We start from the raw sequence: 25,028 nt of genomic DNA on the forward strand, positions 1-25,028 counted from the left end.
TAGTGGGACCAAATCAGGGGGACCAGGGGGAGAGGCGGATTTTGCGTCATTCGAGGCCGGCTGCAGAACTGGCGCGGGTCGGACGCACAAGCCCGGCAGAGCCGTGGGCACTTAGAATATATTCGCCAAGTTGGCTGTGAGCTCCAGGTGGAGACCGACATTTTTTGTCATCCGGGTTCGACCTGGGAACCGGCGTTGGGCAGACGCCGTAGCCACGCAGAGCCGGTGGCACTTAGAAAATATTCGCCAATTTGGTGGGGACTTCCAGGCGAAGACCAACATTTTTCATCATCCAGGTTCGACCCGGGAACCGGCGTTGGACGGACGCCGTAGCTACGCAGAGCTGGTGGCACTTGGAAACTTTTCGCCAAGTTGGCTGTGAGCTCCAGGCGGAGACCGTTCGTTTTCGTCATTCGAGGCCGGCTGCAGAACCGGCGCGGGTCGGACGCACAAGCCCGGCAGAGCCGTGGGCACTTATAAAATATTCGCCAAGTTGGTGAGGACTTCCAGGCGAAGACCGACATTTTTCATCATCCGGGTTAGACCCGGGAACCGGCGTTGGACGGACGCCGTAGCCAGAGAGAGCCGGTGGCACTTAGAAAATATTCGCCAAGTTGGCTGTGAGCTCCAGGCGGAGACCGACATTATTCGTCATCCGGGTTCGACCCGGGAACCGGCGTTGGGCAGACGCCCTAGCCACGCAGAGCCGGTGGCACTTAGAAAAGATTCGCCAAGTTGGCTGTGAGCTCCAGGCGGAGACCGACATTTTTCGTCATCCGGGTTCGACCCGGGAACCGGCGTTGGACGGATGCCGTAGCCACGCAGAGCCGGTGGCACTTAGAAAATTTTCGCCAAGTTGGCTGTGAGCTCCAGGCGGAAACCGACATTTTTCATCATCCAGGTTCGACCCGGGACCGGCGTTGGGCAGACGCTGTAGCCACGCAGAGCTATATCAGAGCTAGACAAAATATTCGTTTGTCATGACCTCCGGGCGGAGACCGGCATTTTTCGTCATTCATGGCCGACGGGGGAACCAGCGCGGAGCGGACACTTTTTCTCGGAAGAGCCGGCGGCACTTAGAAAATTTTCGCCAAGTTGGTGGGGACTTCCAGGCGAAGACCGTTATTTTTCATCTTCCGGGTTCGACCCGGGAACCGGCGTTGGACGGACGCCGTAGCCACGCAGAGCCGGTGGCACTTAGAAACTTTTCACCAAGTTTGCTGTGAGCTCCAGGCGGAGACCGTTCGTTTTCGTCATTCGAAGCCGGCTGCAGAACCGGCGCGGGTCGGACGCACAAGCCCGGCAGAGCCGTGGGCACTTAGAAAACATTCGCCAAGTTGGCTGTGAGCTCCAGGCGGAAACCGACATTTTTCATCATCCGGGTTTGACCCGGGAACTGGCGTTGGGCGGACGCCGTAGCCACGCAGAGCCGGTGGCACTTAGAAACTTTTCGCCAAGTTGGCTGTGAGCTCCAGGCCTGTGTTTAGGGAGGCGGCCGTCCTCCACTTGGTCTGTGTTTAGGGCGAAACTTGGTCTGTGTTTAAGGAGCCGGCCCTCACCCTCCTTTCTTGGATGGACAAAGTTCGCAGTTGACACTTGGTCATTTTTCGGCCTGTGTTTAAGGAGACGGCCGTTCTCCACTTGGTCTGTGTTTAGAGCGAAACTTGGTCTGTGTTTAAGGAGCCGGCCCTCACGCTCCTTCCTTGGATGGACAACATTCGCAGTTGACACTTGGTCATTTTTCGGCCCGTGTTTAAGAAGGCGGCCGTCACGCTCCATCCTTGGATGTACAACATTTGCAGTTGACACTTGGTCATTTTTCGGCCCGTGTTTAAGGAGGCGGCCGTCACGCTCCATCCTTGGATGCACCCCATTCGCAGTTGACACTCGGTCATTTTTCGGCCCGTGTTTAAGGAGGCGGCCGTTACGCTCCATCCTTGGATGGACAAAGTTCGCAGTTGACACTTTGTCATTTTTCGGCCTGTGTTTAAGGAGGCGGCCGTCCTCCACTTCCTTGCATGCACCACATTTGCAAACTATACTTTCGTTTCTTCGCAGAGGTCTTGGCGCACCGGGAACGCACGCTCGCGCGGCGGCCGCGCCGCCTGAGTGCGACCCGCAGTGGGAAGGAACCGTCCGCCCGACGTCGGCAAGCCGAGGCCGATGCGGGCCCTACCAAGACGGGTCATGAGTGCCAGTCGGTCAGTTAAGTGAGGGGGTACTCGGAGGCCTGCCGGGAGCAGACGGGGATGGGGGGCGTGACGCGGGCGGGCGCCGGGAGAAGACGGCCCGTCCGGGGCGAAACTCGGCCTGTGTTTAAGGAGCCGGCCCTCACACTCCTTCCTTGGATGGACAACATTCGCAGTTGACACTTGGTCATTTTTCGGCCCGTGTTTAAGGAGGCGGCCGTCACGCTCCATCCTTGGATGTACAACATTTGCAGTTGACACTTGGTCATTTTTCGGCCCGTGTTTAAGGAGGCGGCCGTCACGCTCCATCCTTGGATGCGCCCCATTCGCAGTTGACACTTGGTCATTTTTCGGCCCGTGTTTAAGGAGGCGGTCGTCACGCTCCATCCTTGGATGTATAACATTCGCAGTTGACACTTTGTCATTTTTCGGCCTGTGTTTAAGGAGGCGGCCGTCCTCCACGGAGCTTTCCTTGGATGCGGAGCGTTCGCTCTCGGCCTGTGTTTAAGGAGGCGGCCGTCCTCCACGGAGCTTTCCTTGGATGCGGAGCGTTCGCTCTCGGCCTGTGTTTAAGGAGGCGGCCTTCCTCCACGGAGCTTTCCTTGCATGTGGAGCATTCGCTCTCGGCCTGTGTTTAAGGAGGCGGCCGTCCTCCACTTCCTTGGAGGCACCACATTCGCAGGTGACACTTTGTCATTTTTTCGGAGAGGTGGCATTTTGTTATTTTTTCGGAGAGGCGACACTTTGCCATTTTTACCGAGAGGTGGCACTTTGTCATTTTTTCGAGATGTGGCACTTTGTCATTTTTTCGAGATGTGGCACTTTGTCATTTTTTCAAAAGGTGACAGTGGTTTTTTCGAGAGGTGACAGTCATTTTTTTGAGAGGTGACAGTCATTTTTTCGAGAGGTGGCACTTAGTCACTTTTTCGCCAAAGTTACACTTTGCCAATTTTTCGAAGTGCCCACCTCCAGCGCGTGCCACGGCGCTTTCCAGGTCGCTATCAAACCTTCGGGCTGTCGAGGACGGGGTTTTCACCGCCGTAGAGGAGACCAGCCCCATCTCCTCCATACTCGTTCTGGTGGTGTTTTGGAAAACGGGGGGAAAGTCCATGAGTACACTGACTAGTGGGACCATTTTATTGTACTCTGGCGCACCTGAAGACCAAAAAAGGTACTGCACCCCATCCCCTGGTATCTCGAGTAGATTTTAGAAAAATTGGGAGAGAGGCTGATTTTGCGCTATTTGAGGCCGACCGCCGAACTGGCGTTTGGCGGACGCCATTGCCACGCAGAGCCGGTTGCACTTAGAAAATATTCGCCGAGTTGGCGGGGACCTCCAGGCGGAGACCGTTATTTTTTGTCATTCGAGGCCGGCTGCAGAACCGGCGCTGGGCGGACGCCTTAGCCACGCAGAGCCGGTGGCACTTAGAAAATATTCGCCGAGTTGGCTGGGAGCTCCGGGCGGAGACCGACATTTTTCGTCATCCGGGTTTGACCCGGGAACCGGCGTTGGGCGGACGCCATAGCCACGCAGAGCCGGTGGCACTTAGAAAATATTCGCCGTGTTAGCTGGGAGCTCCGGGCGGAGACAGACAGTTTTCGTCATCCGGGTTCGACCCGGGAACTGGCAAAGGGCGGACGCCATAGCCACGCAGAGCCGGTGGCACTTAGAAAATATTCGCCAAAAGTTTGTCATGACCTCCAGACGGAGACCGGCAGTTTTCGTCATTCGGGGCCAACAGGGGAATTAGCGCGGAGCGGACACATTTACTCGGAAGAGCCGGTGGCACTTAGAAAATATTATGTGTCTCGTGAGCTCCAGGAGCAGACCGACATGTTTCGTCATGCGTGGCCGACGGGAACCAGCGCGGAAAGGACTTTGGTTGCGCTGGCATGGCTGTGAGGGGTCCGCCCCCATACTCGTTCTGATTGTGTTTTGGAAAACAGGGGTAAAGTTAATGAGTACACTAACTAGGGGGACCAACACATTGTACTCTGGCGCACCTAAAGACCAAAGTTGGTACTGCACCCCTGTGACTGGTGGCACTTAGAAAATATTCGCCGAGTTGGCGGGGACCTCCAGGCGGAGACCGTTATTTTTCGTCATTCGAGGCCGGCTGCAGAACCGGCGCTGGTCGGACGCCGAAGCTCGGCAGGGCCGGTGGCACTTAGAGACCTATTCTGAATTACACCTAACACAACTTTAGATCTATTGAATGAATAAATGAATGAAGTCGTTTAAATAATGATTTTGGTTAAATACTAGGTATATACAGAAATCCTACAGCAAAAAATGGGCAGAGTTTACTTATGTGAAAAGGAGTGGGAAGAGGATTTATTGAATTTATTAAATGTATTTTAATTCCCAGGAAAATTTGGATTTGCTCTAAATCCTGATTTAACCAAAGGATGGTGCCAAATTTTCACATATGTCTTAATAGAACGTATTAAACACTTAGTTAAGTTGATAGAAGTTGTTAATAAGAGCGAGTGGAGTAACATGACCTTGTTTGAAAAGGAGTGGGAAGAAGACCTATTTAATTTATTTAATGGGAAAAAGTAAGACTTATTTAGCTTATTTAGTCTATTTTTATTCCCAGGGAAAATTGGATGTGCTGCAATTCAAAATTTCACCACATGATGGTGCCAAATCTTGACTATAGTTCTGATAGGACGTACTAAACATGAGCGAGTGGAGTAACGAGATCTATTCTGAATTACACATAGTGCACACAACTTTGGATCTTTTGAATGAGACCTGAAGACGTATTAAACGCTTAGTTAAATTGATAGAAGTTGATAAGAGCGAGTAGAGTAACACGAGATATGTTCTGAATTACACATAGGTACACACAACTTTGGATCTTTTGAATGGGTGAATATTTGATCATGATAATTTAAATTATGACGTATAAATACTAGGTATAAACAGAAAATCTACTACACAAAATAGGCAGAGTATACTTGTTTGAAAAGGAGTGGGAAAAATACTTAATTAATTTTGACATGAGACTTGTTGTGAATTACACAACACAACTTTGGATCGTTTGAATAAATAAATGAATGAGTAAAGTCATTTAAATTTTGATTTTGTATAAATACTAGGTATAGACGCAAAAACTACTACACAAAATGGGCAGGCTTTACTTGTTTGAAAAGGAATGGGAAGACAACCTACTTAATTTATTTAATGGGAACAAGACTTATTTAATTTATTTCATCTATTTTTGTTCTCAGGCAAATTTGGATTTGCTACCATTCCATATTAATGAGAAGGACACTAGGAGTTAATTGCAAGTTGCAATACTGTTGGTGGATCAAACACGGCTGTCTGCAGCCAGTGGAAGTTTTAATAGGAGGTGTTTAACATAAATAGAGGAAGAAAGGGGTACTCACTTGAGAAGTGTTCGCCAACGTCCAACCATTGAGCCTCCTGGTGAATGATGCGAGCCTCCAACTGATTTGTATTTTTAATCTTCTTACAGTGGAAAACACAGCCGACAAACGCCGTGGAATGTAAAGGAATAAAATGGAAGATTAGCATTTAGCCTGACCCAACATTCACAGATACAACTACGTTTCAGCTAGGGTTAGCTACACAGCTACACATTGCTATTGCTATGTGAACGCTAGCTACATCGACAACTTTAGTCAAACTACACAAAAGTAAATCTCTTTAAACACAATGAGTCGTATTTACCGTGTACGCTCTAGACGTTCCAGTTATAAGCAGAAAATAAAGATATTTCGGGCATTAGTGGCAGTCAGCAGACGCCGAATTCGACGTAACCACCCCCCCCGCGCCCACGGATTTGAATCTTGGCGGAAGTTCCGCCTAGTGACGTAATTTCCGCGGCACGTGACCGGGGACGTAATATTATCTAAAAGGGTAAATTAGAGTTAAATAAAGTTCTTTTTAAAACAACGCAATCATTTACAGCCGTTGACCAGGAAAAATTGTCAAAATTCGGGCATTTGTGGCTGGCAGCAGACGCCGAATTCGACGTCTCGCGATGACGTCACACAGCCCCACCTTTTTCTCCAAATGGACCCAAAATGGTACCGTTCGTTTGTGCTTTGTTTGTGCTGGTTTGTGCAGCAAAAATTTTCGTTTGTGTTGCTTGTTTTTTTTTAGTTATTACACATTTAATTTATAGCGATGATGTCACCGTATGTCGTCGCGAATGTCAATCTCTTTGAATGCTCCCGATGCAAGACGAATACAAGGTAAATATGTTCTTAGCCTTTTTTTTTCTTTTTAGCTTCCAGAAAACTTTCACTGCGGGAAATGGCTTTTAGTGCTTTTAGTGCTTTTAGTGTTATCGTGCTCATTGATTAATTTCCTTGTTATCAATAAGCCTATATGATAATTTATTTCAATTACATCTGACGTGAAAAAGGTTCACCGCAACCTAAATTACCTGGTGAGTCTATGTCTGTTCCAAAACATTAATTAATGCAACAATTAATACATGTATGTGAAGTTGATGACAGCGAGAAAAATAAACTTGAAAACTTGAAAAAATAACTTTATTTTTCAAAGGGAACCTTATCAACACTTTTTTTTTTTTTTCAACAAATCAAACAATGCATCACTGCACTGTGTAGAACACAGCATGTGGGAAGATCTTAGTATTTACTGATGCTGCTTTCACTCCACTTCCCAGGTCATTATAGATCTCCCAGGCATATGCAGTCCTCCTGCAGTATGCCACATAATGCCCAAGAGAATCCTGGGTCGGTCCTGGTTCAAAGCCAATGACTGCTCTCAAAGTAAAAGTCTTTTCTTTTAGCTCCAGACTGGAGGGAAATTCAAGTAAGGTAACTTCCTTGCAACTGCTACCAAGGTCAGTGTCAAACCACACAGACTCTCCCAGTTTGTAGCTGTTAGTTCCTTTTCAGCAGCAGTCTGAAGATGAGCCATGCCGCAGGTCTGCAGGACAGCAATGTTTACACAAACAAGTGAAACTTGCCTTATTACTTGTTGGCCTAATTTGCAGTACTGTGAGGAGCATTGTCTTATCAAATGAACACTTGGGATATTCCTCATTGCGCTCTCAATTACAGTGGAGACGTGGCATTGTGCATCAATTTGGAGAGCACCATAGGTCAGGAGGACAGGTTTGAATATTTCTCCCAGCAGTTCTGCCCTCAGTAAGTATACCTGTGGGTTCACACTCTGTGTTGTGATGGTTTTCACCAGGTGGAGGAATTGGTTCCCACGTTCATAGTTCAGAACAGTCTTTTCAAATATAGAACTTTCACAGAAAGAACAGCATAAGCATTGACAGACAGCATCAAATGCACAAATATTGAGCACAGACACTTTTGATGTGCGAAGTTTAACAGGCTGTTGATGGTTCCCGTTTTTCAACAATGGTACCTTGACTTTTTTCCAGCCCACTTGTGTATCAATATGCAGCCATTCAGGACAAGGAGAGAGATATGAAGTTGTCTTTCTTTTTTTCGGTGGGACCGCTAAACCTCTCCAGTTTTCAACTGCATTGTCATCCATTGGAAGACTGTGAGTAGATGCATCTGGCTCCCCTCCAGTATGAGATTTTTTTTCCCTTTTGTTTACTACTTCAGTTTGAGAAGTAGTGCAGACATTGTCAGGCTCTTTGACAGTCGTGGCATCACACGCATCTTTTTCACTTTTTTGTTTTGCACAGCAAATCCGCATGTTTCCCTCAATGAAGGAAAGATGACGAGCAACAAACCGGTCCACACGAATGGGTAGGCTTTCATGCTTGAAAAGGCCTTTTTTTATGTTTTTGAACTCTGCTTCAACAGCCGCGGAACTTGCAATGATGCTGGTGCTTTTAAAGAGAGGGACCATTATTGCTGTCCAGAGTGGCAAGTAACTTCCAAGTCTTGTTATGTGGGGAATGATCTCAGGGAGGAAGTGGATGTTGTCCCGATCCCCATCAGCCATGGCAAGTGACCTGCTCTCCTCACATATTTCTGTCACCCACTGTCGGACATTAGTCTGGATGTGCTGATTTAATGCATCACCTGGTTCTTGTCCCTCAACGTCCTCATTCTCGACAAATTCTTCTGCAATTTGCGCTCTCAAGTATTTCTTGGATTTTTCTGATGGGATAGGACAGGGATTGGGATTGACAGAATTGTCATTACCCTGTGTCTCACTCAGTGCCACAATGGTGATAGTACGAAGAAGTTCTTTTGCATGTTGCAAACATTATGACTTAAGAAGCTGTGCTATTGACCTGACAAAGAAATCCTTAACACGAGGTATTTTGTTTTTCAGGCAGTCCCATCGGCAGATCATCTTAATAGTGTGCTACATCTACCCTGACAAAACATGGGGGTAGATGTCCAGGTTGATTCCCACATGAAATGTTAAAGCACTCATTGATGTAGCTCTTCAGGTCAGGATGAGGGGTAAAAGCTTTGACGAGAGCTCCAAGAATCGCCAGAGAAAAGTCACTCACTGCTTCTTTAGGAACAGATGCACCTGCATGGATCCATTCCTTCAGCCACTGTGTGATAGCATTAACATCATGCTTCTCTGACAGCATCTGCACAACTGGGACACTGGAACTGGTATGCCCTGTCATAACACCCTGATACAGAAAGATATGGCCAGACGTGCCATTCGGTCTCATCAGTTTTTTAACTATTGAGCCAGTTGCATCAACACATAATATTGGGTGAGATTTCTTTAAGCTCTTGTACACATGCATTTGTGTTTGACTCCAATAGTGACAGAAAAACTTGTCAAGTCCAATGTCTTTGATGCTGTCACTGTGAGGTGAACTGTATTTCAACATCTGCAATGAGAAAATTGGATTTTTGTCACCTAATGCCAAATCATTTTTCTCTTGCTTTGCCTTGCGCAGGGTGGCCAAATTTGGCAGGTGGCTTGGCTCAGAGTCTCCGAAGTCCATCAGTTTATTTGCCTGTGATGCTCGCCATACATGTGGTTCCATCCTGCCCTCACAAAATTCCTTGGCTACCTGCTCACGCAACTGTCCAGATAGAAACCGCTTTGAGCTACCAGTGTGAAGGGAGTCATCACGGTTCTTAATAAAACAGTTCAATATTATTGGGCTATTAATTTCTGGCTCTCCGCCACAATTAATGTTGAGAAGGCCATGACACTCCTTGCAGTATCCTCTGATTTCAATATAATTATTTGAGACCGATGGATAGACCTTGGCTCTTTTAAAAACAAATGTGCAAGGAACTTTGAGTGTTTTCCAGATGTGTTCATTTATGATGTGGGTCCAGGTGCCAGGCTTCAAAATGGTATAGTTTCTATTTTGGGTTCGACGGTTCTTATCTTTGTATTCAGCCTTTTTCGGAATAAATTCCACCCACTTGTCAAAAGGAATATGAAGCTGAAATGGCAGTTCAGGACCTGATTCCGAGCTTGCTTCACTGCTAGTTTCAGGATCAGGTTCATCATGACTGAATCCCAGAGCTGACCAGATATTGTGTCGGTTTGTTTTTACAAAGGTGTACACAGCCTTTGCAGACATCTTCTTTTCCAACTGGTCACTCAGATCTGTCCACACAGTAGCGCTTGGAGTCGCTATGTTGGCATTTTCAAATATGGCCTCTTTTGATGAGCAGAGAACTGTAACAATTAAATCATTGTCTACTGCTGGTTGTTTTGGCATCTAGTTGAAGGACAAATAAATACTAGAATTGGCAATTCCTGGAGAAATTGCGTGTGAAGGTGAAGAAGTTGAATAAATATTTGCGGAATGCTGCAGAATGATGTTGAAACCAGCTGAATCGGTTGAATAACGCAAAAATTAAGAGTGGAAAAAGGAAACTTTGGAGAATTTGGTCAATTTCAAATTTGAAATTACAATTGAAAGTTTGAATGTGTTGAAAAATGTAGAAATTAGAGTAGAAAAACGAAATTTTGGAATGTGGTCAAATTTCAAATATGGAATTACAATTGAAAGTTGGAATGGGTTGAATCGGTTGAAAAATGTAGAAATTAGAGTAGAAAAAACAAAATTTGGAATTTGGTCAAATTTAAAATTTGGAATTACAATTGAAAGTTGGAATGGGTTGAATTGGTTGAAAAATGTGGAATTTTTGGTAAGTGGGAGGTTTTGGAATAGGTAGGAAAATGATGTACAGTTGAAAGTTGGAACGGGTAGAATCGGTTAAAAAATGTAGAGATTCGAGTTGAAAAACGATATTTTGGAGAATTTGGGAATTTTGAAAATGTTCCTAATATGATTTGAATGTGCTGAATGATGTGAATGTGAAGAAGCTCACAAACAAATCCACAAACGCATTAAATAAGAGATACTCAGTGTTAGGATACGGATTTTTAGCTATTGATCTGACTCCAAATTGCGATCAACACTTAACACAAGTTTCTATGTCCCAATCCACACACTGGCGCACCTAACAATTTTGCGAATTCGTTCTGTCAAAGAGAAGACCGGTAGATCAATCAGAACAAATTTACGAATTGTTTATTCCTAACAAAGCGCACTAATACAGGCCTGGGTCCCGGGTCCCTCACACTAAAACTCGTGCGTTTTTGTAACCACCAAAACACGACACATTCTTCCGGGTTGCCCAGTTTTAAAGAAACACAATTTGAATATTAAAGCATGCAAAATATTGCGTGATGATTGGTCGATGGCCAGCTCCTCCCCGTCGAGGTGTCATCACTGTGGTCTGGAGTGGGGTGTTTTCCTCTCGCAGCCCGACCACCTGGACGTGGTGTTGTTCTCGTTCCTCACCGACCTTGAGGTGTTATTATCACTAAAAGGAACACAAAAGGACACTTTGTTAGAAACTTCAATATTAAACATTTACGTATCACCATTCCTTCCACCTTCCTGTCAACCATTCATTCAAATATGCAACAACATTCATTCATTCATTCATTCACTCACACATTCAATCTTTGTCACAGCGCCCTGGACACGCGTGACAATGACGGGGATCCCATCTTGTGGGATATGGGGGGGCTGGGTGAATGTCAGTTTCCAGACGTCAAGATTGATACTAGTGACGTCTCCTGTATTTGACAGGACCTCCACCAGCTCTTCCCCATAATGGATCCCTAAAATGTTGAAAGAGAGGCTGGAGTTGCAGGCCTGTTGAATAAAAAAACAACAATCAAATTAGTTTTGATGAATGGATAACAATGTTTACCAATGGTGGAAAACAACAAAGTACAGATATGTGAAGCCATTTACTAACCTCTACTTCTGTGTAAACTGTGGAGTGGAGCATCACTCCCGAATCATTCACCCGAGCACTCAGATGAGTGAATCGGAAGGAAGCGCCGACCTTCAGCTCCACGAGATTGGCCTCCCGCCAGAGGCCAATTTTGACAGAGGCTTCATCCTGCAGTTGTTTAAAAATGCATATAGTTTTGGGGGAAAAGTGCTACAAAACGTGACGTACAAATGGCTACTTACCTTTTTCAGCGTCACACTCCGAAACGGCACAAGGTGGTTGCCTCTCTGGCAGACCATGCGGATTCGACGCATCTAAAGTGGACCAAATTGATATCCCAATTACAATAATTGTGTTTGACAATGAGCGTGTCGTGTCTGTGTACACAACCAAAAACAACTTTTGATACCTTAGTACTAAACAGAGGATTTTAATGATTTTGTGTGTGTGTGGGTGGGGCTTAGCATGCGCATGCATGTACATCATTGCACATGCATCATGTCTTCACAGATGTACACAAATACATGTGTGTATATGTGCATTTGTGGGTGCAGGTAACTTACATCACTTATGATGCCATCAAGTGACACCATCTCCTCAGGAAGCTTTCTCACTACCTCCTGAGGAGATGATACCACTGAGTCAGGGTATACGAGGGCCCTGGCCTCTTCTTCCAATTCCGGGCTGGTGGTGACTTGAGCCCCGATAAAAATTTTGGAGCCGGGTTTGGTGAGGAGCACAAGGCCCCGTTCATCCACACCAAAGTTTAAAAAAATGTAACTGTTGCCCTCTGTGACGAGGGCTGCCAGGTGCTCAAACAGAACAACTTTATATGCCTTCTTGTCGTCACAGAGGGCAACAGACACATTGTTGTGCTGTCCTTGCATGGACAAGGTGCCATCATCAGCACCGATCCAGCTCCGTGCTCGAACAGCACTCCTGATTGCGACAACCTTCGCTGGGATCATTCTTGTCGCCATTCTGAAAGAGAAAAAAAGGGAGAAATTGACTTGTTTAGTTTGTAGATGAAAATTGGCAAATTATTCTTTTAATAATTACTATTATAATACATCTGACTGAGTTTACGATTAATTTATTAACTACACAAGATATCATTATCATATTCAAATTGGATAAAAATAAATGAATGCCACGTACAATAAAAAAAAACATAACCATTGTTATACTAAAACAAAAGAGTTTGCCAGCAGGGATTTTTAACATCCACCGGATGTCAGTGCAAAGTGACAAAGTCAATAGTTCACGAGTGTGTAGCATATCAAGACTGCTACAAATAAACACCGGGCAATGATTCAATACTACGAACGTTACTCGGTCAGTACATATCAGTGCTTACAGTTACGATGTCATCTGCTATATAATTTTGGAAGCACATTTCATAATGGCGCCTGTGCATTTTTTTGGGGGCCAACCAAACTCAAAGAATTTAATAAAAGAACACTATAAAACTTGTTTTTATCCATTTATGTGTGGGGAACTACGAGATGTCATCTGAAATAAATGAATTACGCGTCGTGTATCTTTCCAGAAATGTCCTTACTCCGTAACGCAAAGTGCATGCATCATGGGCGTGGCACGTCCATTTTGTCGATTGTGGCAGATGCAAACGGCGGACGCTAGGTGCAAATAGTCATACCAAAGAGCAATAAAAAGGGGAATCCTCCGTAATTAATTGGAACGCAAAACAAACATGTAGTTTGGACTGACTAATTAATTACTAATTACAAGTTCATTTGCTATATGCGCATTTTGTAATGGCGGGCGGGTCTTTTTTTTATTTTTTTTGCTCGATGGAAACCAAAGTGAATGGACGAAGGGTCGGAATTTGTTATTATCCATTTATGGATCACTCACTAAGAGATGTTGACTGAATTAATAAATTTTGCGTCGCTGTACATGTATAGTTAATGCCTAATAAGATGTAATAGTACAGTAATTGAACTGTGACGATCTTAATTAACTTCAGTTTGAAGTGAGGAAGTGCTACTTTCCGCACAATCGCAAAAATCCTGCTTAAAAATTAAGCATATACTCAGGGTTTTTAAGAAAGTTGTGAGAAATTCTCGGGTTGGGGTGAGACATCTGAAAAGCCACTTACCTTTCTCGTCTTCAAAAATTCTCCAATTTTCCTGCGGTGCGAAATGTGTGTGAAAGTCTGAAAAGGGAGGGTAACTTTTAGTCGTAGCGTCAAAACTTTTACACACAGAAGAAAAACACTGAGAGCGGAACACATCGCTCTAAATCCATGTGAAATATGATTACACAATTGAGTGAACATATACATGTTTATATTTACGTGAACTCAATGCTTTTAGATCACCCTTTTTATGCCATCCGCTATATAATTTGAGACGCACATTTCATAATGGCGCCTGTAAATTTCTTTGGGGGCCAACCGAAATCAAATATTTAAATTAAAGGACACTGTAAAACTTGTTTTTATCCATTTATGTGGGGCGGACTACGAGTTGTCGTCTGAACTAAATGAATTGCGCGTCGTGTATCTTTCCAGAAATGTCCTTACTCCGTAACGCAAAGTGCATGCATCATGGGCGTGGCACGTCCATTTTGCGATTGTGGCAGAAGCAAACGGCCGACGATAGGTCCAAATAGTCATAGCCAGGAGCAATAAAAATGGGAATCCTCCGTAATTGATTGGAACGCAAAACAAACATGTAGTTTTGACTGACTAATTAATTACTAATTACAAGTTAATTTGCTATATGCGCATTTCGTAATGGCGGGTGGGGTTTTTTTTTTTTTTTTGCTCAACGGAAACCAAAGAAGTGAATGGACGAAGGGTCGGAATTTGTAATTATCCATTTATAGATCGCTCACTAAGAGATGTTGACTGAATTAAATGAATTTTGCGTCGATGTATATGTATAGTTAATGCGTAATAAGATATAATAGTACAGTAATTGAACTGTGACGATCTTAATTAACTTCAATTTGAAGTGAGGAAGTGCTACTTTCCGAACTATCGCAACAATCCTGGTTAAAAAATTAAGCATATACTCAGGGTTTTTAATAAAGTTGTAAAAAAATCTCGGGTTAGGGGTGAGACGTCTGAAAAGCCACTTACCTGTCTTGTCGTCAAGCTGAGAATGAGAGCTGGTGCATCAATTTGTCTCCACCCACATCTCGGTGGCGCGAAGGTCTGTGCGAAGTCTGAAAAGGGATATTAACTTTTTGTCATAGCATCAAAACTTTATTCCACACTGAAGAAAAACACTGAGAGCGGAACACATCGCTACGAGATTCATGTGAAATATGATTACACAATTGAGTGAACATGTGCATATTTATATTAACGCGAACTCAATGCTTCTAGACCCCCCCACCCCACCACCCACCCCTTAAAAGGTGAAAAATGGTAGCGCCGACTTTAAGTAAAGGCGGTAAACACAATCACGCGATACGTAACGATACGATTGAGTGACCGGGCTTCAGCATCTTTAGAACTGGTCATGATAGTAATCAAATAGTTGTACAGTAATGCTAATAACTTTAATCGCCACAGTTCATGAGATTACCGATATTTTTCAAATTATTTCAATGCAACGTGATCAGTACAATCGCAAAGATAAAACAATATACAGTATATCAAGTTATAGAATGTACATACAAGACAACATAACAATAAACTATGATCACAAGACAATATTATAGTAAACTTTCTATAATTTTCTCATTCCCCCAAAAACAAACCTCCGACTATCCCAACTCACTCCAGCCCTGATGCATGCATTGGCTGATGAATAATGACATGACATTAAAATAGTGAGTAGTGTGAAAGTAATGAATGAACATGCAAAGTTTAGATAAAACATAAGTATTTCATTAAAGTTTCATAATGTCATTCAAAACAGGTTCTTTTATACGACAAATCACAACATAAGTAGTCAACATACATCTTAAGACTTTTCTTTCTAAACAAGAATGAAAAAAAAAGTTGCATGGTGCTTTTTGGAACAGAAATACAGTATGATTTTGGGGGGGGGGGGAGAATCGAATATATAATGCTTGAAATATTAAAAAACTCTTCAAAACTAAAAAAAAAAAAAATAATCAAATGTTTTACTGTTTCAATAAATAATAAACATAACAAATGACAAACAAGAATAAATCAATTGGACTTGACTTGTATGTGTACAAATTTACATGTAAATATTGAAAACACAAAACATGATAAAACAATAACAAGAAAATAAAAAACAGTTGGTGGTTTTTGGGACAAAAATACAGTATGATCTTTTTTTCTGAAGCAAATATGTAATGCTTGAAATTTTATAAATAACTTTTAGAAACTCTGAAGAAATAACAGAAATTTAAAAAACCATAAATGTTTCACTGAATTGATAATTTGATGTGATAATGTTTTCTCCCCCGACTGAATCAAACTATGTTTATTAAAAAGTTTAAGTGTAGCATGATTGTAGATGTGAGTCAGACTGGGGGTACATATGATATACAAAAGATAATGTCAACATAATTTAAGGCAAAGAGATATAGAAAGGCTGACAATTGTGCAACGCAATACGGTTAAAACGTCTAAGTTCAAAGCAGTGTTAAAAATAGCCCAAAAAATAAATCAACAACAAATAAATAAACAAATAAATAAATGAGAACAGAAAACAGACTGTATGCTACGAGGCTTCGCAGAGGGACAGCTTCCGACAGTTAAAGGGCAAGGTGTTCTTTGTCTGCATGACTGCATGCATGTAGAACCACAGGCAAGACCCAAGACTCTTGGGCCAAGAGCATACTAGAAAAACATGAAGGAGGTGTTGAGGAGAAGCGGTAAAATTGAAGAGTGCTTCCTGACAATTTTCCTTGTTGGCTACTCACAGAAGAATCAGGAGAAGTCATGTGTGTTTGGGAGTTTGTGTTCCATGATGCAGGGCTCCCTTGTACAAGTCTTCTTGAAATGCTTGGCTCTCGCTGTACATAATATCATAAGCAATTCATTTGTGAAAGTCACATTACAATGAAGTCATACTTCCAGCACATGTACAACGAGTATCTTTGTTCTATAGAGTGAATGACATGAAAACATTCACATACCTGTATCCTATTTTCGAGCACAACCATTTTGTTTTGGCTTTACAAATGTAAGAGTTTGGAATTAGGCTTACTTACGTTTTGCTTTCAGTCAATAGAAAGTTAAGAAGAACATTGGGCGCATGAATCTTCGTAAAATGTCATTCATTTCTCTGGCGAGATAGGTCGGTTCTCATCAAGGTTGATTCCCAGGGTGGCCGAGCTCCTGTCTAGACAAATGGAGCGTGTGGAGCCACAGGCAACATGAAAAAAATAAAAAATAAAACATTGAGGTGGAGACGACATGAGGTGGAAAAGATATTCAAATTTAAAGAGGCTCTTTCATGACAATCGTCTTATTGGCTACTCACGAAAGAATGAGAAGTCCGCTTCTCGCCACCTTGGTTTGGGAGTCATTGGTCCATTATGAATGTTTTGGCATGCTCAAGGTCTTTGTGGAGAAAAAAAGGACAATCCCAAAAAATTGAATAAAAATGTACGATTCTGCAGAGGGCTTACACAACCTTGCCTATGAATTACAATACATTCAAATGTAATACTTTCCTTTTCTACACTTACATTACAATAAAGTAATTTGTCATGCCTACCTCTGGCCTCGATTCTGGGACGAGCTGCTTTTTGGGAATGGCGACAAAAATGATTCGCAGATAAGTCATCGCAATAAGGACTGATGTTTGTGCGAAGAGCTGGACTTGTGCACCTGATGGCACGTTGTCCATGCAAGGCCAGCACACTGGCCTTGATTCTGGGATGAGCTGCTTTCGCCAGATAAAGGAAACTGTTAAAATACAGAAGAGTGAAATGGCAGCATTTACTGTCTTTTGAAAGAAAGATAAAACATGTGTAATGATGAGAAACTTACCTAGTCTGTTTTCTGTTCTCGCCTCATTTGAACATATTGAGGCGGTCGACTTCCTCAATAATAAGGGGTCCTTATGTATTTTCTTTGCCCCATTTTGTATCAGTCAAGCACTGCTTTAAAACCAGAAGAGAAAAAAATAAATCCTGCAGATGTGCCTGACACCACAGGCATTACAGTATTTCACTCACTTGCTAGATTTCACAAAATTGGCTGGCTTTAGTGTATTTTGAAAAAGTGTCAATATTTAGTGCTTCTTGTTGGGAGAAAAGATATGTAAAATACAGCTTGCATTCACCCAATCCATCATGATAACAAGTGGGATAGAAAACGGATGGATGGTTGCATGTATTAAGATCACTTAAAGTGGATTGCATCATCCTCTTCATTCAAGCTTTACCAGCTATGGGTTAGTTTCTCTATGAGTGATCAATTCAATTTCAAGATGGGAACGCAGCTGATTTGGTGCCATTTTTCATCCTAAATCTATAGTGGCACAGACAAGCCCATGAATATGCTGTCAAAGGAAATTTTCTCATTTGAACATAGGAGTGCATTTGGTTGACAGTGCATACACCTATTAGTTTTATGTAAGTTATTCAATTATGTAGCACCAAATATTATTTTACCAGCTTGCATAGGCTGTTCAGAGATTTGTTTTATTATATTTTTTTTGGCAGAATTCAACCCACCCTTGGAGTCTTTCCTGCTTTTATAACCTCGGGTCAGGTGGAACTAGTTTGTCAGAACGGGACCAAGAATCGACAGTGAGATTTTACATGCGACTGTGAATACACGCTCGTAAGCGAGAGAAGCCCATGGGATTGTTGGGACGGCAGACATGATGGTGCCTTGTTCGCTTAAGTCACCAAAATGTCAGGAGACAGTTCAATCTCTTCAACAAAACTTTTCACACGCTCCCACCCTAATTGCTGTAAATCACGAATATAATCAAGAAGCCATATATTGTGGATCAAAGCAGCATACTTCTATTTTGTAGTCACTCATTTTGTTCAAAACACAAGAAAATTTCATATGATATTCAAGGATGTGACTCTTAATATTGTTGCTACAATGCATATAAAGTCAAATACATACTATTGTGTTTGGGCAAACAAAAGACTGTAACTCTAGCAAGTATTTAAGAAAATGTCATCAGTCAGCAGTCAATTCACGACATCTACTATAATATTCTCAACCGCTGATGCTATGGAGGGTCACATTAAGCTGGTCCAGGGCTAAGGTCTGGAGGCCCAATACAAGATGTATAGATGTAATAATAATGAAAATAAAAAGTAAAACACGTCTCACGGTTCGTTGTAAAAAACAAATGATGGTTTCATGAAACTAAGTCGTCCATCTCTGCTGTCAGCTTGTCTGCAGTGACAAGGTTGGGCATAAGCATTCAAGATAAACTATGTGGAAACAAAGCATATAATAGACATTTAACAGGGTGAAGTTTGTGTTATGTCATAGCAACTGATTCTAGTCATTGACGTGAATAATAGGCAGTTGCAGATAATGGGCTTTTTTTTGGGCCGATGTATCAACAAAAGTAATCTGTCATTTGGAGGCATTTAGATACACTAACTTCAGAGTAAAGATCAGATGAATTTCAAAACATTATTCAACTCAGGGGTCATTTATTGTGCCGCAACAAGGATAAGACAAATATAGGACGAGTACAATTAACTAGCTTAGCTACATAAAAATTCTGTGTGCAAATAGGTTTTGTGATTTCACACTGTTAATCATGCAGGTATGATGCAGGTAACTTAAACTTTTTATGATTGAGTTCAGGGCACAGCAATGCATTCCACATTTCTCACTTGTGATGCAAACAACAGTATGACCGACAAATGGGGTTGCCAGTGGTCGTCACTACAGACAGAAAGCAGTCAAGTGATTTTCCAGTTGCAAGGTTGCTGTCAATCACTTGTTGTCACTGGTCCAGGTTTTTTGTAAAATTTTGACAAAAAAAAAAAAATACTGGGAAAATGGTCACATACCTGGCTGTCAGGTGTCACACGCAAAGTGGCAAAGACTTGAAGATCCACAAATTTCCACATGACGCCAAGAGATGGAAAATATGGACAGAGAAAGTGTATTGCCAGGATAGTTGGACAACAAATGACAGCGCTTATCTTTGCTAGTATGTAAGTTTATTGTCCCTTATTCTCTTCGATGTAAGTATGAAACAATTAATCAACAAGACATAGGAGTTTGTTTAGCCAGGCCACATTTTATCTGATTGTCCATTATTCAGTGTGTAAAAGGAATAAGAATGCAAATATCAAATACCGCTTGAGTGCTTTTGAATTTGCATGTAGGAACACCACAAGAAAAGTAGACTTCTTATTGTTGAGCATTTTAATGATCACAAAATGAGGACAGTACATGCCACACGGAAATAATTTAGTTCAAAACAACAGCTCAGGCTTTTTTATAAATATCTCAAGACATCACACGACGCAACAGACGTATATCTCCCACAAACTTGTGCGTGAAGGAGTTGAAAAACATCTAATAAACACTGAGCAGCAAGAGCGGCCACATTTCACAGTGTGGCTGAAGCATATTTAATATTACTAATTGACACATTAATGTGCCACAGCAGTCCACCAGACAGTCATTATGCAAAATCTCAATAACATTCAGGTAATGCGAAGTAGCCTAACCATTGAGTGAGTTGTGGTGTTCTTTCTTCCAATCTTAAAATTCTGCAAAGCATTTTTCAGTGCTTGTATAAATCAGGCAAACATGTTCCAATATTTTTCTTTTAATTGAAGTCCAATGGACCTCTGCCTTTGCATGTCATCGCACTTACACACAGTAGTAAGGACGCTTAACCGACTGCAATTGACTCACTGTTCTCATCCAGTTGGAATGTTGTCAACGTATCATGATTAGTTTTACGACAATTGAAACTGCATACATCAAAAGTGTTGTGTGCACTAAAATAACTACTTAGTTGAGGTGCAAGGATAGGGCACTGCCAGGAGGGAGCAGTGTGGGTATACGGCTGAGTGTGATTCAAAGCCGCCATTAATGGGACTAAACAGATTACTTGGAAGAGCACAGCACATCAGCACAAAGACAGATATACCATGCCAAATACATTTTTTTTTCAAAATCCATTCCCCCCAAAATGAGAGCTGCGTTTTGTATGAACCTGAAACGTGACAGTCAAAGTTTCAGTTCATGGTGTGTGCTAATAAATATAAACACAGTCAGGAATCCATTCTTGTTTTATATATAAAAACTACAGTGAAAAGACATCAAGGGAGCATTTGTTATGACACTAGACCCTTGAATTTATTTTGTAATAAATCCATGAAGAAAAACAGGCAGGGAAAATGTGACAGTAAAAGGTCGTTTGGTTTTTCACTTCACACACATTGACGTAGGATGACCCCAACTTGCGTCAATTTGCTGTGCTGTGCCACGCTAGATTGAACCCAGCAAACTAGTGGGGGAAGATTTAAAGTTCAGAGACCCAGGGCAAGGCGAGAGCCACAAAAACTAACACTTAATGCGCTACTTCCTCCAGCCATCTGTTGCGACATTTCGCAAACTACCACTGCAATCAAACTAAGTTATCCTAACATGACTCAAGAGACCACACCTCCAAAAGCAATTTAGACTGAAGATGTCAGCCGTCTAAAAAGTTGTTCTCATAAGACTCATTTTCAAATTGGTCCTTTGGGTGATGGCAGTACTCAAAGAGGGAACTCGGTACAGCGGTGTTGTTTTAAGGGAGGCGATCAGATCCTGTAGCTTAACAGTAGCGATAATGGATTTACTTTTGTTTATTGGGCTGGGCTCAGCTGGATTGGGGCACTTCCTGGAGACAGACACGCAAAGGGAAGAGCTCTGTGCCGAGACTCTGGATTATTTCATGGCACTATAGAAATCTGGAAAACATCACTCAAGTGACAAACGTGCACTGCTTGTCTCTTGTCATTAAGATGATTAGCACAAACCATATCTCTTGTTATGTCTTGGCTATTCCCGGCCTCTATGGGGTACGCACATTCACACACAAACTCGGGCACACACAAAATCACACACACACTTATGTTCATGTTGTAAACACAGTACTCTCATTCAAAAACAATATTTAACAAAACGCTTGTGCATCTACTATTGGGCATTACATTCAAATGAATCAGTGCACTGAAGGTAATTAATTGCTTGCTCAGCATGTGCTGCTGAAAGCATTTAAAACAGTATGCTTATTAGGAAACGTTAGTGCTGATAATGGAATTGCTGATTGCTCTACAAATGTGCAGGTTTTTATCACAGAGCTGACAGTGAATGGCCCCGGGCGTTGCTCAGTTTGTACCGGCGAGACGGAGATAACTGTTATTTATCAGTGGCGCTATCTGCTGCACAACCTCCCAAGCAGGCTGTAAAAGGGAGATCAAGCGTATGGGGGGGGGGGCTCAGTGAACTGCTGAAGGAGAATGATCCCATACCTGTTGTTTGTTCATCAATTGCATTGTCAAGAAATGCATCAACTCAACAAAGGTTAAATGAACATGGAATGCTTTTTGGAATGTTTTGCAAAGGAGCACCACCGATGATGACATTTGAAATCTAGTCTGGTGAATCTACAATACTTCCTTAGTGGCAGAAATGCCTCCGTTTTGAACGTGAGAATAGCTAAAACAACAGCAATGCTATCTTGTTGCAGCAACACAAATGGTGAAGCAAACATCCAAAGGCGATGTGGTGAGGTAGATGTAATATCAACAGAATGAATGAGTAAAATCTGCCAACAGTATTTTTGTAACATGATAAATATCATTTCCTTAAAGAAGAATCTTGTGCCTCTACCATGCTGCTTGACTGGCTTTACCTGCCAAAGTCAATAGCTGCATGACAGCAGTGTAAACATTAAAGATACCCTATGGGCAAAAGTCTCATAGTTTAAAGTACAGCCTTCACAATAGTGAAATGTTTGCTGCAGTTCCCGTTGGAGTCCATCGCTCGTACCTCAACACTATCAACACATGCTTCTTGCTCCAAACAGCCCTCATTGCCGTCGCTTTCGTCGGAGTTGCCTTTACTCCGCCCCTGCGGCTCACTCTGCCAACTGTGTCTATCGTAGATGTATCCATTCATAGGTGCCGCTTTGGAGTTGTGGTTCCTTTTAAGGCAGAGGATTTCCTTAAACGCGTATCGAAACTCAGGGCTCCGGCAGTAAATAAGGGGATTGAAGGCTGAGTTTGCATAGCCTATCCAGTTGAGGATCCTAAAAGTGAGGTCGATGTCTTCCACCTTCCAAATGGCAACCACCACATTAAGCAGAAAGAAGGGCAACCAGCACAGAGTGAAGATGCCCATGATGATGCCCAGCGTCTTTAGGGCTTTGTGCTCCCGCAGGCAAAATTTCACCTTCTTCTGTCCCCGTCCATTGTTGGCGTCCATAGGTTGGAGGTTGTCGCTGTTGTGAAAGCGCCCCACGCTTTGGTCAATCTTTCTGAGCTGGCGCTTGGCTTCCTGGAAAACCCGGCTGTAGACAAACACCATGATGACCAAAGGGATGTAGAAAGAGATGATAGAGGATGTGATGGCATAAGCCATGTTGGTGTGGAATTCACAGCAGTTGCTATCAGCAATGCACTCTTTGGCTTGCTTATCATCAGATATCCACCACTTCATGTGTATGGGAAGGAAAGATATCAAGGCGGCGATGACCCACACCAGCACCACCACAATGCGAGCCTTACACTTTGTCAGCATGGTCTGGTAGCGGAAGGGTGAGGTGATGGCCAAGTAACGGTCTATGGCAATGACACACAACGTCTCGATGCTTGCTGTCACGCAGAGAACGTCGGTCGCCGTCCAGAACTCGCACCAGAAACTACCAAAGTGCCAGGTTTTGAAGATGATATAACAAGCACCGAAGGGGACCACGATGAGACCCATGACCAGGTCGGCACAAGCCAGGGAGGTGATGAAGCAGTTAGTGACGTTTTGGAGACGCTGGAAGCGGGCGATTGCCGTTATGACCAGGACGTTGCCGAAAACAATGCAGAGGATGAGCAACGACACGATCATGCCCAGCACAATCATTGTGGCCTCACTAAAACCCTCCTCGGTTTTGGCCGGGTCTGATGAAGAGTTGATCATCTCTGGGCTCACATCGAGGTACAGCGGTGGGCTTGGACTTCCCATCTGAAGAGATACAACATGACTCCATTAAAACCACCATTTTAACAGTGACCTGTTGAGACAGGATGCAATATAGAAAAAAAATATGCAACTATGGAAAAGAAAGCACTCAGTAATGAACACCCACATGTCAGCAGTTAGTTAAATTACACCCAAAATGTTGCCAAAAACACTGTCCAATCCTGCAAAGGTTCAGCAAGCCCACTTCTTGAAGCCCGATTAACAAGTTGACCTTACAATAAAAGTACAGACCTCAACAGGTGGTTTCCTTCCTTCCTTCCTTCCTTCACTTCCTTCTGCTAGAAAAGTCACCGTCTGATGACTTCCTGTTAAAACTTCAGCGCCACGTCTTTCTTTCTACGCACTTTCTCTTAGACTGCTGGCGTCTCACTCAAGCTGCCCCTCGGTTTAGCAGCACTGCTTCTCCTGTGTCTCTCAGGCTATTTGTCAGCACCCTTATAACATGCACTGATGACATCACGGTCAGTGCTCAGCCAATCAGGGAGCATGCATGGTAGAGGGAGCTGAGAGCTGCAGAGAGTTTGAACACATTGTTCCTGCAACTGTGACTGGATTAGACAAAAAGCTGACAAAGCATAACTAATTTAAATTCTAAAAACAAATCTTATGATTGTGACAAATTACAAAACAACTGCATTTAGAGGCATTTTTTTACAATGCATAAAATGTGTTCAGTGATGCATTTGGAGGGCTTGGATTGAGTCTGCTAGTGGTTAACAGTTGACACTTTTGGCTCTAGGTTGGGGGACAAATTGCACACACATGCAGTCAAACTACTAAATTCAACCCCATTTATGTAATATCGCCGCTGATTTTCCATGCAAAACATGTTCAGTCATTATATTTACTCGGTGATACTGCACATTCAGATGGGAGATCCCCTTAAAGACAAATAAAATAAAAACAGCTGTTTGTTCAATTTGAGGGCTCTGCACCATCACTCAATAATTTATGGCCCTTTACATTGCCCTTTCGCGCACTCAAAGGAAGTGTTCATTTCGGAAAAACCTACAGTGTTTCCATCTTCACCTCTCCATGTCAACACTACTATGTTTTCAGACACCTTTAAAAGCTCTTTAAAGCCGTTCTACCAATTAAAACGGGGATCCAATTGATAATAAAGATAAACACATATTTAAATTCCTGCTTTAAACATCAAATTATATTAAAAAAAAAACTCAATCCTCCCCCCCAAAAAAACCAGCACATTTCAAAGTGAGGGGGACACTCATGTCTTAATTTTATTTTTTTACAAGTAGCCTATTGAATAAGAAATAGTAGACGGTCAGTAATACACTCTTAATACACTGTTAAGCAACACGTCACGCTTCTCAACATTACCTAACCGAGCATATACAGTCATACCTCTACATACCATTGCTTAAAAATCTAAAATTGTCTACATTCATCCATCCATTCGTCCGTCCGTCCATTTTCTGAACCGCTTCTTATCACAAGGGTTGCGGGATTTTCCAACATACCAAGTGCAATTCGAATGTACCGTATTTATT

General features: G+C 42.7%; 2 protein-coding genes and 3 long non-coding RNA genes across 10 annotated transcripts in view; 1 reads left to right on the forward strand and 4 right to left on the reverse strand.

The window, feature by feature from the left end:
- Positions 1-6,004, reverse strand: part of LOC147061249 (uncharacterized) — a 32,418-nt gene extending 26,414 nt beyond the window's left edge. Inside the window, exons 1-2 of one of the 2 annotated variants that reach the window (XR_015065501.1) lie at positions 5,890-6,004; positions 5,586-5,667 (exon numbers count right to left, since the gene is read on the reverse strand). This is a non-coding gene — a long non-coding RNA (uncharacterized LOC147061249). The remainder of the gene's footprint in view (positions 1-5,585; positions 5,668-5,889) is intronic. The other variant, XR_015065500.1, reaches the window with a different exon arrangement.
- A 224-nt stretch (positions 6,005-6,228) lies between these two features.
- Positions 6,229-9,665, forward strand: LOC147061250 (uncharacterized). Of its 3 annotated transcripts, XR_015065466.1 has the most exons (7): positions 6,229-6,416; positions 6,857-7,036; positions 7,257-7,343; positions 7,589-7,713; positions 7,862-8,129; positions 8,465-8,863; positions 9,053-9,665. It is a non-coding gene; the product is annotated as an uncharacterized LOC147061250 (long non-coding RNA). The 3 variants fall into 3 exon arrangements; XR_015065465.1 differs by having other exon boundaries at positions 6,857-7,343; XR_015065467.1 differs by having other exon boundaries at positions 6,857-7,343; positions 8,465-8,756.
- Positions 9,666-10,545: 880 nt separating this feature from the next.
- LOC147061251 (uncharacterized) lies at positions 10,546-14,561 on the reverse strand. 3 transcript variants are annotated; one of them, XM_085905447.1, is made up of 6 exons: positions 13,492-13,750; positions 11,936-12,353; positions 11,615-11,686; positions 11,394-11,540; positions 11,084-11,287; positions 10,546-10,949 (listed from the first exon to the last, which is right to left on the reverse strand). In XM_085905447.1, exons 2-6 carry the CDS (start codon positions 12,350-12,352, stop codon positions 10,947-10,949), a joined length of 843 nt encoding a protein of 280 aa, XP_085761573.1. In that variant the 5' UTR covers position 12,353; positions 13,492-13,750; the 3' UTR covers positions 10,546-10,946. The 3 variants fall into 3 exon arrangements, with proteins under 3 accessions (XP_085761573.1, XP_085761571.1, XP_085761570.1); XM_085905445.1 differs by adding an exon at positions 14,479-14,561 and having other exon boundaries at positions 10,547-11,287; positions 13,492-13,548; XM_085905444.1 differs by having other exon boundaries at positions 10,548-11,287; positions 13,492-13,747.
- A 1,521-nt stretch (positions 14,562-16,082) lies between these two features.
- LOC147061252 (uncharacterized) lies at positions 16,083-16,590 on the reverse strand. Its single transcript, XR_015068422.1, has 3 exons — positions 16,536-16,590; positions 16,245-16,337; positions 16,083-16,161 (listed from the first exon to the last, which is right to left on the reverse strand). It is a non-coding gene; the product is annotated as an uncharacterized LOC147061252 (long non-coding RNA).
- A 3,497-nt stretch (positions 16,591-20,087) lies between these two features.
- On the reverse strand, positions 20,088-23,916 carry adrb2a (adrenoceptor beta 2, surface a). The gene is made up of 2 exons (XM_085906329.1): positions 23,749-23,916; positions 20,088-23,499 (listed from the first exon to the last, which is right to left on the reverse strand). The coding sequence occupies exon 2, from the start codon at positions 23,497-23,499 to the stop codon at positions 22,249-22,251; it is 1,251 nt and encodes a 416-aa protein (XP_085762455.1). The 5' UTR covers positions 23,749-23,916; the 3' UTR covers positions 20,088-22,248.
- Positions 23,917-25,028: the final 1,112 nt, after the last annotated feature.

This window comes from Syngnathus leptorhynchus, chromosome 2, assembly GCF_054491065.1.
Source record: "Syngnathus leptorhynchus isolate UIUO chromosome 2, UIUO_Slep, whole genome shotgun sequence".
NCBI classification, from domain to species: domain Eukaryota; kingdom Metazoa; phylum Chordata; class Actinopteri; order Syngnathiformes; family Syngnathidae; genus Syngnathus; species Syngnathus leptorhynchus.

Coding starts and splice junctions, on each gene's coding strand:
- LOC147061251 (XM_085905445.1), bottom strand. CDS start 12,352: ATGGCGACAAGAATGATCCCAGCGAAGGTTGTCGCAATCAGGAGTGCT. Junction 11,541..11,614: donor GGAGTGTGACGCTGAAAAAG/GTAAGTAGCCAT, acceptor AAACAACTGCAG/GATGAAGCCTCTGTCAAAAT. Junction 11,288..11,393: donor CAGTTTACACAGAAGTAGAG/GTTAGTAAATGG, acceptor TTTATTCAACAG/GCCTGCAACTCCAGCCTCTC.
- adrb2a (XM_085906329.1), bottom strand. CDS start 23,499: ATGGGAAGTCCAAGCCCACCGCTGTACCTCGATGTGAGCCCAGAGATG.